Source organism: Chelonoidis abingdonii, chromosome 7 (genome assembly GCF_003597395.2).
Source record: "Chelonoidis abingdonii isolate Lonesome George chromosome 7, CheloAbing_2.0, whole genome shotgun sequence".
NCBI lineage: Eukaryota > Metazoa > Chordata > Testudines > Testudinidae > Chelonoidis > Chelonoidis abingdonii.
The window spans coordinates 74,437,291-74,450,808 of NC_133775.1; the positions used below are offsets into that span (position 1 = coordinate 74,437,291).

The 13,518-nt window shown below is 47.7% G+C and overlaps 1 protein-coding gene across 2 annotated transcripts in view; it reads left to right on the forward strand.

Moving 5' to 3' along the window:
* Window positions 1-6,392: 6,392 nt before the first annotated feature.
* Window positions 6,393-13,518, forward strand: part of NRG2 (neuregulin 2) — a 339,799-nt gene continuing 332,673 nt past the window's right edge. For both annotated transcript variants that reach the window (XM_075068052.1, XM_032801760.2), the window contains exon 1: window positions 6,393-6,846. In XM_075068052.1, coding sequence (XP_074924153.1) covers window positions 6,408-6,846 — 439 coding nt within the window. In that variant the 5' untranslated portion in view covers window positions 6,393-6,407. The remainder of the gene's footprint in view (window positions 6,847-13,518) is intronic.

A 13,518-nucleotide genomic window follows, 5' to 3' on the forward strand; every position in this document is an offset into this window, starting at 1 on the left:
TTTCCTGGCTGAAGTGCAGTGGAGCTGAAAGTGCTGTCCAGAGTAGACACATTGGAACACTCTGAGACACCTCCCAGAAGCCAAACAAGTCGAAATACACTGTGCTGTGTCTACACTACCCCTAATTCGACCCGGGAAGGTCGAATCTAGCCTTACTCCTCTTGTTGAGGTGGAGTACAGATGTCGATTTAAAAGGCCCTTTAGGTGGGCGGAAAGGGCAGGGCTCTGTAGTACAGACAAGCACATTATAAATTCAACCTAATGCGGGGAATGTCGATCTAACAACGTAGTGTAGACCAGCTTCCTGTCTCTTACAGTCTCAAGAATAAAGCTACCTACAATTCTCTTGCTTTCCTTTCTTGCTGCCAGTTTGTATTCTCCCCGTCCCTTGCAAATGAGCCAACAGCAGTCTGCAGTTCTGCTCATTAGCTGCATTCCCACTCTCTGAACGCCTCCTGTCCAAATAGGCTATCTGCTGGCTTGCACTGGATTACAGCCTTGGGGCTACTCCAGTTTGCAAACACACCCATAGCTAATGGGGGGCTATGAGTTCCATGGGGCAATTTACTAGCCCCTTGTGCCAGCTCTCTCTGGGGGCTCTGGTACCCTCTCACTGCAGCCAGAATTAGAACCCTCTCTTGCTGTTTTGTAGAGGACATAGACTCTCTAGTACTCATTAGGTCTAGCGCCTATAGGCATTCACAAAGAGAAGTAATTTAAGCATCCCCAGAGAAGGCAATCCATGCTCCTTCCTCCTAGCAGCATAGGGAAAAACTTTGGGGAATTATGGCCTATAGCAAAGTTAGAAGAATCTCTGTGTAATTTCCTACTACGGGCTAAGCAGAACAAAGCCAGATCTGAGGGTTCCACTGCTCTGGGCAAATCAGCAACTGCTCCACTCTTGCGAGCTATCAGTCACACAAACACTTAAAGTATTGCTGGCCCCATAGTTTGCTTGGTGACTCCCTCCCTGTTGTTCTCACTGTGTAGCAGGGCCCGCATATGCCTAAGGCTTTCCACATAGCAGGACCCAACACTATTTTGAAGGGGCATTTTAATCTAAGTACAAGAAACATAAATAAGAGAAAAGAACTCTAGCAGGCCCTGTGATTCAGGCCATGTCTGGTATCAGAAGAGAAAGAGAAAGGATATTGACTGATAAAGAAAGTGACACAAACCTGTTGGGGCAGGAGGGAAAAAAAACAACACACCCAGGGTCAGATATCAGAGGAAACATGTTTATTTGAGGAGAAGGGTCGCAAAGGAGAAGATTCCACCTTGCTTAGTTCAGGGTGGACCAGAAGGGATTAAAGGTGGCACACAAACAAAGTTCTAAAAGAGACAGATGGCCCAACGTCTATATGCAATGGACTTCCTCTGCCCAGCTCCTTTGCATCAAAGCCACATAAAGCTATGATAGACTTGGAAACAGTGAATTATGGAGCATGTCAGAATAGTTAGGGAAAGGAGGGCAAATTACCCAGTAAACAAAGGAAAAATATTATCCCTTATAAATTCCATCTTATTAATGTCTGAGTTGGGATTGTCTCACTGTCTAGGCTTAATGTCCCATCTAACCCATTTTCAATATAAAATATAGCCTGGCAGCCATAAATAATGAATTCACATTTATCCAGCACTATGTTTTTTTTTTTTTTTACCCTAAAGCACTTCTCAAACTAGAATGGTCCCATGGAAATGCAACCATCTCTGGGGTGGAGAGCAGCCACTATAAAACAATAAAGAGGGTGGGGAGAGGAATATTGATAAAAGGACATGTTGGCAATCCCCAGCTTGGGTTTTTGATGCCCCTGAAGAGCAAAGAGGTCACTTTTTAAAGTCTCAGTTAACAGACACCTTCAGAAGAAACGGTTGAAGATCTGAGCTGCTCCTACTGTAGCACTAGAGAGTGGAGGAATTAGAAACCTGAATTTTAGTTCACTCAAGCCACTTCTCTGGTTAGGCACAGCTAGGAGAGGGGCAGCCCTACCTATTTCTCCTGCAGGGGAAATCTACGGCCCAGATCCTCAAAGGTATTTAGGCATCTAACTCCGATTGATTCCAATGAGAGTTAAGCACCTAAATACTTTTGAGGATCTGGGCCTGCATCACCATCTGAAAGAAATGTTTGGGAAAGAGTTATTTGCGTAGAGATTTATAGGTAAATAAGAGGGAAGCCAGGGCAATTTCCCCACTCCCTGTGAACCACCTGTCCCCTGACTCCAAACAGTTGGCAGCTTCCTTGCCAGGGAAAATATTTCCCCTCCTCCCTATATTTCTCAGTGGTTTCCTGAGTCTATTGGTATATGACTTTCCTTTCCTCACCATCAGAATTTCACCCATAAATCCCTGTAGTTGCAGAGACTGTACTGAGCATTCTGGGAATTGGACAGGTACCAGATACCACAACTGTGTTTTCCAGGCTTTTATTATTGTACTTTTCCTTCCACTAAGCAGCTGTGTTGCTCTTTTAGCCATCATCCTGTGTCTGCTGTTTAGTTTGCAATTATTTTTTTTAAATACTATTTTGGTGCCTGCTAAAAGCATCAGCAAATCATGCCAGTTATTCTTAGACTAAGATTTTAATCATAGGATATAATGAAACCCACCTTGAGCAAGCACACAGCAAAAATCATTGGTCTAGGAGAAATGGTCTTGAACTAAATGTTGGACTCAGATGTATTACAAACTTTAGAGAGTCTTTAAAGTGGTTGCCTAAGGTGGAGGACTGGGTGGTGGGGGTGGACTGCATTGCTCAGAAGACTGACAATGATCAGAGGTTCTCAGCACAGGAAGCAGGACCCTCAGGAAGGTCACAAACAAGTGCCAGAGGGTCAAGACAACCGTGCCTTGCCTATATTGCTAGCTTGGAGGGATGACCACCACCTAGATGGGAGGGGGAGTCCCAGGGTGGTCCTGCTATGGAAAAAAATCAAGAGCCACTGGGCTAGATCACCAGATCAAATCCAGTCCAAGTTAGTAGCAACTGAGAATTATTGCTGCTTGTTGACCTATGTGAGACAAGCTAGTTAGTCTTAGGGGAGTGCTTGGCGGACAGATGTCCACACTGCATGAACCACCAACATAGCTGGCATTCACTGGCACCTTTATTGGCAGTCTCAGCGCAGAGAGGCTAAAGATTGGAATGGGCATGGAGCATGAACCGCCCCATCACCTTTTGCCATGGTCCTGCAGGGCACTTGAGAAGGGCTGCTTTCACCACCACTGCCCACATGGTATCTGTTCTATGAGTAAAGAGAGGGCTTCAGTCTCCAGGGGTGACATCTACTAGCGCAAAGCCTGGGATTGTCAAAGACACCTAAGGGAATAAGGTGCCTAACTAATGGTGCCATTGAACATTTTATTAGAATTATTTTTTGTTACTTGTCTTGTAGTAGCAACTAGGACCCCACTCACGGACTAGGAACCAGTTGTGTTAGGTGCTGAACAAAGACAGAACGAAACAACTGTATTGGCCTTTAAGTATGGCTAAGGATGGTTTAATTCCAGCCTTAATTCACCATGAACCATTAGAAATGGAAAAAAACGTCAGCAGGTTGCCTTTTGGAAGTGAGTCTTAGGCACTGATTCTGCAAGGTATTTAAGCACCTGCTTAACTTGCTTTTAAGGAGACTAGTCTTGCTTAAAATGAAGCAGGTGCTTAAGTATCTTGCTGAGCTGGGGGCCTTACTGCAGGTTTCTCTTGACCTAGAAATAACGCAGGGTAATCTGAACGGGGAGGAGAGGGAGAAACAGAAAGCCAAAGAGAAATATGTTTTGTAAAGGTCCTAACAATGAAAACTGTTTCTGAGACTCTATGATAAATGTGCCTGATAACACAATACATTGCTTGAAGTTGAAGAATTACCCAGAGGAGGACATGCTTTAAGTATCCTTGGCAGTGGGAGTATGCATTTAAATAAAATAGATGGCTTCCTATCGGCTGAAGATCTGAATGGACTCATGCACTATCAAAAGTCAGTGGTAACTTCTCGGAGAAATGTACATGCATAACACTGAATTCAGCTCTGCATGGAAAAAATGGAAGAATACAAGGAATTTGAACATTTATTAATTCCACCCATTCTGGATAATTCCACTTTTTTTTTTTTGAGATATAGATTCACATTCATAAACGTGGAGCGCCTCGGGGATCCAAAGATACATATTACACCATTATTTTCTATCACCCCAATTTATTTAAAAAAATCACTATTGGCTAGAACCATCTTTGGAGTCTCCCAGCGAATTCTTGCTTGACTTTTCTTTTAGAGTGTCAGCTTGGTGGGGCAGGGCCCCTCCCTTTATCTGTGTATTGTATCGCTGCCGAGAACACTACTGACATAATAATAATAATGCACATATTTGGGTCTGATCCCACTTCAGCTGAAGTCAATGACAGATGGCAGCAAAGCAGGCAGGGATCACAATGTATGCGATTATCTCTGCGCCTTGCGTCAATTATCACAACAATGGGAACCCACTGGCTGGAGATTCCAGGGGCAGAATTTGCCTGTTTCAAAATCCTCTGCTATTAACTACTGTTCTCAAACTGCTGTGGCTGGCACCTTCAGCAATGCTTTCCTATGGGATTATAAGGCACACAGACAGGGGAGCGCCATCTTTAAAAATAAACAATTTTTCTGAGTTTAAATTGCCTTCTGAAAACCCACTGCAGTGGGAAAGTCTTGTTATTATCTCGCTTGTTTATTAAGAAGAGACAGCAGGGGTCACCACATGAAAGAAGCCATTTTCTCTTCGGCGGCTCTTTTCTTTTGCCAGTTAGTTTCTTTTTCTTAACCTGCATTTGACTGGGGTGTCAGGAACCAAATTCCAGCTCCACAGTAATCCTGAGACAAGAGAGTGGATGTGTAGGGCAGGGCGGCCCAACCCCGTTGCTAGCTTGGAGTTGTGAAATCTGCAGGGCTGGTGCCCCTGGCAGCAGCTGAATTAGATAATATTCCGTTGCAACCGGCTAAACAGCGCTTCCTCCTGCCCCGAATATGGCTTAGCGGATTGTCGGGTTGACGAAGGAAATGCTAGTGTTTTGACCGGAGCTGTAATGCAGTGTGGCAATGGGCAGGTCTTGAGAGGATGTGATCGGAATGCCAAGGGCTGCAGAAATCAGCTAATTCTCCCTCCCTCCTCCCATCCTGGGGACCCCTCTCCCGGCCACCCTGCCACGCTAGGCGAGATCGGCTCTGCCCGCGTTTCCAGCCCACTCCTCTTACAATTGCAAGACGCACCAATAGAACAGGGCAATGCTGAGGAGTCAGCCAGGCCCTCTGGCAACACAAATGTAAACCCAGTGACTTACTGGTAGGTTTCCTCCCACCCACCCCCGCCTGCTGCAGCCACCTGCTCCTCGTGTCCTTGCTGCAGGCGGAGGGGCGAGACATCGGCAGTCCCGCTGCCCGAGGCTCTCTGCGGTTCGCGGGGCAGCTCCCGGGGACGCTCGGGCTCGGGGCATGACATAGAGGTAGGTGACTGAGCGCGCATCAATTTGGCACCTTCTGGAGGGGCCACCAAGGGAAGCCCTGAGCTGAGCATCTGCTCGGGAGACCTCAGGTTGCCTCGCGACTCTCCCTGCAGCCCCCACCCGCCATAGGGGGTCCCCTGCACCGGGCTTCCCCGCCCAGCCCTGCAGAGGGCTGCATCCCCGAGAGGGCGGGGAGTCCCCGACACCCTCCCCTAAGGCTCCAGGCGGGGAGGTTCCGGGGAGCGCTGACACCGGCTCTCCCGGGGGACAGGGAATCCCGGAGATCCCCTGCGCGGGGCGCCGCGCTCAGGGTTCCCCGGGATCCCTTCGGAAGGGCGCTGGGGACAAGATCCCCGAGGATCGGGGCAGTCACCTGCTCCGCTGGGACTCACCTGCCCAGCCGCTGGGACTGGCTGGGCCAGGCAGGGGCCGCGCGGGGCCAGACCCTGCCCCGCCAAGGGGCTCCCCGGGAAGCCGCGATCCCCGGCGCACCCGGTTAGCACAAGCTGGCTGCGCTCTGCTGGGGCCGGGGAATCCCCTCGGGACCCCGGAGCTCACTCGGGTCCCCTGCCCGGCGCGGACGGGCAGCCCCCTGCCTTCCCCGGCTCCCTCCTCCGCTGCTTGGGGGCAGCTCCGCGTCCTAGCGCCTGGGGAGGCTGCTGCGCCGCCTGGGGAGGTGCAGGCCAGCGGGCGCTGAGATTACGCTGTTTCCGGTCCTCCAGCGCCTCCGTTTCCCCTCCCGAAGCGGCGGCGAAGCGGCAGCCCCCCAAATGGCCTGGCCAGATGCGGCAGGTCTGCTGCTCAGCGCCGCGACTGGAGGAGGCTCCGTGCGCCAGCAGCAGCAGCGCCCGCCCCGCTGCGCCTCCCGAGCAGCCGCAGCCCTGCAGCCCGGACAGCAGCCGCCGCAGCAGCCGCCGCAGCTGACGGCATGAGGCGCGATCCGACCCCCGGCTTCTCCATGCTGCTCTTCGGGGTGTCTCTCGCCTGCTACTCCCCCAGCCTCAAATCGGTGCAGGACCAGGCGTACACCGCGGCCGTGGTGGTGGAGGGCAAGGTGCAGGCGCTGCCCCCCCCGCCTGGCAGCGGCAATGGCACCCGCGAGCCGCCTGCCTCCTCTGGGGGGGTCCTGGTGAAAGTCTTGGACCTGTGGCCCCGTAACAGCGGGGGGCTGCAGCGTGAGCAACTGATCAGCGTGGGCAGTGCGGGCTCCCCGGCGCCCTGCTTCAAAGTGAAGAGGAACCACCGCTACATCTTCTTCCTGGAGCCCACCGAGCAGCCCCTGGTCTTCAGGACATCCTTCGCCCCCTTGGACACCAGCGGCAAGAACCTCAAGAAGGATGTGGGCAGGATCCTGTGCGCAGACTGCGGTGAGTTGCGTGGGGCTGCCTTCCTCTCCTCTACGGTCAAAGAGCTGCTGTTGCGGGAATTAGGGGGGGTTAGTCTGGGTGTGTGGGGTGTGTGCTGGGGGCCAGGCAGATGGGGATGGACAGCCAGCAGACTGCCTAGCGCACCACCAAACCGTTTGGGAAATGCGTTTGGTGGCTGGCATGTACTGCTGGAGACCTGCCATCCCAGCATCGCCCTGGGGTTACATGTAAAAAAAAGAAAGTTTAATGTTTGTCGTGTGTTTGTTGTGTCTGTGGGATTCTGGGTCAGGAATAGGTACCTGAACCTGGAGACCGTGCGTCTCTCCCCTTGGTGACTGGGAAATGCTGACAGGCTTGATTTGGGTAGGGGAGACTGGAGGGGAGCAGGTGCGGGGCGGGCGGGGGCAAATTGATTTGCTGAATATGACTTGCTCTGTTTTAAAACTCCTGATCTGCATGTTGAACGCTGCTTCTGCTAGTATAAGACAGGGACGCAACTCATGTAAACAACGCCTTCCTCGCTGCCCCATGTCAACAGCCACAGAAACGTAACGCGGGGGTTGCAGGCTGACTTTCTCGGTGGCTGTTTTTCTATATGTGGATCGTTTCTGTTCCTGTGGGTTGTTCTGCTTTCTGTTTCTTGGGGGAACACTAACCAGCCCTTGTGAGGTGAACCCCGTTTGTGTCTTTGATTTTCGATTTCCTTGAAGAGTGCGAATGCTGCCTGGAACAGAATTTCATTCAGTTGTGACGATGACCTATCCTGGTAACTTACTCCTGCTGGACGTTGTCAGTTGTCTAACACCTCAATGGCAATCCGTATAGTCTGCATCCGTCACCTCTAGGCTGGTTGCAGCACAAGCATGCGGGTGATTAGGGAGATAGCAGCCAGGGTTCTGGTGGAACGGTGCAGCTCTTTGGTGTCAGAAAGTCAAATAAACATGAACTGATTTGTTATAATCTGCGATTGAATTCTGAGTCTATTTTGAAACTGGATTTCAGTGTTCTTTTTGTTTGTGCTTCAGTCGCATTATGGCTCACTAAAGTATTTGTTGTCAGTCTCTTATATTTTTCATATTTAATGTTTCTTTTTGTTCTTGTTTTCCTTTGATGAATGAAAGACCTTGTAATAGCATGAATTTCTGGCCCCATTAACTTTGTAGCCACTAAATTGCATCCAATGCACTGCTTTCCTATAGCAGATATCATGTTTACAAATGCAGAGACAGATATTTTGTTGATGTGTGTATGGGTTTTGGACTAGACTGGCTAGCAGGGATGTGCAATAACTATTAAAAAGTTTGGCATTTATCAAAATAGCGTTCTAATTTTCTGAAGTGTTTTCTTCCACCATATTTAGTTTTTCTTAAAGTAACAAATGGTGTTTGTTCTGTAGTGTATAAATACTGTATATCTTTAGACTTTATCATGTTATTTTCAAATAGAGATGTCAAATTAGTTCAACAGGAAAGTATTGGTTTATTTATTACTGCTTCTTGCCCTGGAATTTCATTATTGTCATCTGGAAAGGCTGGTATATGGTTTTAAAATGTCATGTTTTGATGATCTTTGATTTTTTTTGTTTTGTTTGCATTGAATGATTTTGACTAGGTTTGGGATGTGAGTTTAGCCCTTAGTTTGGCTTTAATTCTGAGACACCACACCATGGCCCAGGAAGTAGTCAGAACCCTGTGGTGCAGTGGAAAATGAACAACGAATTTCTCCTTAGGACAGGTTCCAGTTTGGTCAATGGATTATAAATATACGCAATGCATATCTCAAGATGATTCAGATTCCCTGTATAGGTACTCGCTCATCAGGTTAATAGACCTTTTTCCCATTATAGGCTATGTGACATGCTAGTTATACTTAGCTCTACAATGAACATTTAATAGTTTTTTTTTTAAAGTAGGCTTTTCTGGGGCAAATCCTTTGCCATTCAAGAGGATTGATCCTAGACTTTTTTAAAACAGGCTCTGTCTGCTCTTTAGCTATTATCACAAAAAGAAGTTTACAATTGTGATTGCTGGGCGAGAGAGATGGAACCTCACATATACATTGCTGTTGAGAAGAATGGGCTAAGAACATAAATATCAGGAGACGTGGTTAATTTATGTATGTGTATGGACCAACATGAACATATAACATTTAGAGAAATAAGTGTCACAAAATAAAAAAGTACATACCATGGTAAATTTCATCGGCTTGTCATCTGGAGTCAGATGGTACCAAGTAGGTTGCACGCTTTAGTCCATCAAGAAAAGGCACAATCCTGCAATGTTCTAAGCAACCGCAAGTGATTTTGCTGAGAGCCGAGGGTGCTCTGCTCCTTCCTGGATCTGGCTCAGAGGGTTAAAGGAAAGTGCGTAGGCTGCTGTTGCTAGCCAGGTAAGAGCTGCCATTCTGACCATGTCACCTTCTCGGCCCTAATGCATTTATTTCTGTATTTTCAGCAGTCTGAAGAAGGCCTCTTGGCTAAAAGAATCTGCAGGTTTTCGGTGCTGTTGTTTCATCAGAGCTCTATGGCAGGTTGCAAAATAAAGAAGCTGTCAGAACTGTCAGAAAGGTGGTTATGTTAAGTAACAGAATTGGAGAGCGACTTCATTTCACCAACGTTTTGATGACCCGTTGACTTCTACTCTCCTGTGTGCCAATGCAATACTGGGAAATTAATGTCGAAGGTGACATGCCAGATAGGACTGATCTTTTGATTTGTGATGCCCCCAGCTGCTGGAGGTGCATGTATTGGGCAATCAGGCCATGATTTGTCTTCTCCCTGCTTGCCTTGTGCCAGAGAAGAAAACTGGGCTGCATGGTGAGTTGTTTCCTGCTGCGAAAGAGGGAGATGGAGGTGGTCCGTGAGCTCCAGAATTAGCATGGGATTGAGGGTCCCCTATTAGATCATGGAGTGGTCTCTAAGGGAAGTGGTGGGTACACCATTGTTTGGGATGTTGAAAAGTAGACTGTACGGAGCACTGTAGAGCAGAGACTAGGGAACCCTCCTGCAGTGGCAAGGAGATGGACTTAATAGCTCTGCTCCAACGTCATTTCTACAAAGACTGCGACCTCAAATGGCTGCTTGCTTCCCCTCTGTGGCCAATCTCAGGAGTGAGCCTGGTGTCTAGTGGTTTGTGCTCTGCTCTGCTTTAGAGATTAAGAGCTTGATTCTGGAAGCAGCACAGCACTTTTTCAGAGGGACAGCGTGCCCTCTGCTCCCACTGTTTTCAATGGGAACTAAGGGTGCTCGACATGTTGCAGGGTCAGATTGCAGGTTTGAGTCCGTGGGCCGACGTGCTAAAAAGATGTGCCTCGCATTGGTGTTCTGCAAAGGAACAGTGTTGAAAGGAGAGCCATCTAGTGCCCAGTCAGAAGGCTGAGGGGCAGGATATAAATGGCTGACAGGCTGGATAAGGAGATGCAGAGGACCTATTAGAATAATAAGTCTGTATGGTGCAAAAAGGGTAGGACGATACACAATACAGGTGATAGGGATCAAGTACCTAGGTTTTAATTTTCAAAAGTATCTCCATAAAGTGTGCATCCGTCATGAGCCTAACCTGCATCTCCCTTAGGTGTGTCCTGATGTTGGAGGAGGTGTCCCCATGGTTAGATCAAGGCTTTGGAGTTGGGACTCCAGGGTTCTGTTCTCAGCTCTACCCCTGACTGACTTTGGGAAAGGCCAGGTCTCTATGCTTGTGTGGGTGGACTAAGGAGGAAGGAATATGTCCACGAGGTAACCTTCGCTTTCCCTCAGACATTTCCAGTGACCAGTGGAATCCCGGCTTTGGCCTACTCATGGTTCTGTTGAAGACGATGGGAAATCGTGCCACTGACTTTACTGGAAGTGAGATCAGACCTTTAAAGAGCATTCAGCATCTTCAATTGTTTCACACTTTAAATGACTAAATAAGTACTGCTCTGCAAGCTTAATATATATTTTAAAATATCTTGTTTAGTGAGGGGAAGGATGGCTTTGTTGTTAAAGCATAAGATATGGAGTCCGGAGACCTGAGTTCTATTAAAGACTAATTCTGTGACCTTGAGCAAACCAATTGAGCCCTTTATGCCTCAGTTTCCCCCATAGGAAGTTTAGCATCAACCTGACTCCCAGAGCAGATTTGTACATCTCTTTGAGACCCTTGATAGGAAGTACTATGGAAGTCCAGTACAGGGCATAGTGGTTGCTACTACAATTAAATAAGGCTATTCACAGCAGCAGGAACTATGCTCCATAGAAAGTATGTTCAGGCTTGGGCTTTATTACTACAGTTGATGCTCCTTACAGATAGAGTGTCTGATCTTGCATGCGGTAGACATTCAGAATTCTTGCTGACCGCAGGGCCAGTTTTGAATGCACAAGGATTGCAGGAGGGGCCCTAAATATCACATCACTTTTGCTGGGAGGTACATTTCTCAACTTGCTGAACTTGGCGTTGGCTTTGCCACATCTGCTGGGGTTAAACAGGGATGGGTGCTCAAAGTTTTGAGCACACAATGGCAAATGTACCCTCCTGAGAACTGAATATCTGTGGTCCCATCCAAAACAGCATTTAAAGCACAATACTAGCAGCTTGTGCACAATCTGCAGAAAATGCTCGTTCCTTTTTCTTTGGGTAATTCATTCAACACATTTCAAATAAACAGTGAACTGAATATAATGCTGGGGAAAGGTGCTGGCTTGACAGTCTCTCTTTATCTCCAAAACAGGTACAACACAGGCAGCAGCAGTGTCAGCTTCCCCTGCTCACTGCCCTGCTAATTAGAGCTGTCTGAAACTATTTCGCACCACCTTCAGAAAAATCACACTTCCCGGGTTCTCAGGAAAGCGAAAGCTGTCTCCTTCTTGCCTTGAGCTTTGCAAATGGAAAATGGTCATTTTGCTGCAGAAAGGTTTTTCTTCTGGTAAAGCTGGCATATTCACACAGGGTGCTGACTCACAGTTTTGCTCAGGTACAGAATTTTGCCTCTGCCGTGATGTGGAAGGTAGCTCAGACTTTGTGACCGATTCTGCCCTTGAGTTCTCAGCTGAGCCTGCCGAAAAGAGGGCCACGTAGTTATTTTATTGCTTACTGTTGGTGACACAGAACTGTGCCCATCTCAGCCGGCAGGTGCACGTATTTTAGAAATAAATGAGAACCATAGAGGTTGAGCTATTATTAAAACAAACCAAGTCTGTAAAATGAAGACCTGTCACTCTATTGATTCCTCTTAGTTCAGAAAAGCCTGGGTAAATATACAGTCCTTGCAGTGTGCCCTCGAGGTCAACAGTGACTGGAGTACCTAGCCACTACCACAGTCCAAATAATAAATGAGTTCCAGAGCTAAGGGCCTTCCATTCAGAACTCTGGCCACCTGTCCTGTGACAAAAACAGCTGCAGATTTTTAGATCCAGCGCCCCCCAGTTATCACAACTACTGGGGTAACACACTGTGGGGAGCAGGTTCTCACATACACAGGATCCGAACCATAAAAGGGTTTTATAAATCACAACTAACGCCTTCAGTTGCATTTGGAATCAAATCAGAAGCCAGTGCACAGGTACAGCCATCTCCATCAGAGAAGTACCACTATGGGTAGCCATACTCTGCAGCAGCTGAAATATACAAGTGTTCTTCATGGGTAGGTCTAAGTAGAATGCAAAATAGTAATCTAATGCAAAGGAGACAATGCCTCTGTTAATGTCTGTTGGAAGATTGTTTTGTGATGAGGGAATATCTTGGGAATGAACTGGGATCCACCAATCCATTTTACCTAGGCCACTAAATAGCAGTCATAATAATAATGGATCTTGCCAGATTTGGCAATCACTGATCACACTGGTGAAATTCTCTATCTTTTTAAGAGTCAGTCGATTTAATAAATGACACAGCGATCCTTCCAGCAAGTACCCAAGCCCCAGGAAATCCCTTAGGGTAAATTATACAGTGCTTTGTGTGTGTGTCATACAGTGAAAATAAACAGCACAAGTGGATGTAAAATTTGACTGACATCAAGCAAATCTGCAGTGGGATTTTCCAAAGGGCTTGTGGAACATGCCGTAGGAAAGCAGAGAGCTTGTTGTTGGCTGCTCTTGTAACCAGTGGAATTTTCAAGGCTGAGAGGTGCTAGGGTGCTGAAAATTTGTCTGCCTCCTGGGGAGATCTTGGCAATTGTCTCTAGTTAGACATCTAATAAAGCTGCAAGGCTAAGGGCATCTTCCCCTTCTTCACGTTTACTGCCTGTCTTTCATAAGGCATCCATAAATGATCTCTGTTTTCTGGAACCCCCCTGGCACTCACAGCCCCCTGACACACAGACATGCAGCTGTTAGAAATCCCAGTGGTTAAATATCACAGACATGGTCAGATAACTGTCTCCTAAAAAGCAATTACTCTGCTAATGATGTTTCTCTGCAGTGCTGCCCATGCACATACTGGATGAAATTAAGTTGAGCGCGGTTAAAACACGCATTGGGGCAAGCAGTGAGGCACAGACTCAGTGCAAAGTCGGTGCAGCCGGTGGCTCTGCCAGACAGTTAATGGTAAGAGATTCCTTCAGAACAGAGCCCAATGATGGCAGTGTGCCTGGCAAGTCCACAGGGGACACCCCTGTGCTAACTCCACAGGTGAGGAGAGTCCTAAGGGACATCTCCATGTGCACGGTGAGAGAATGTGGGATTTGGACACCAAAGTG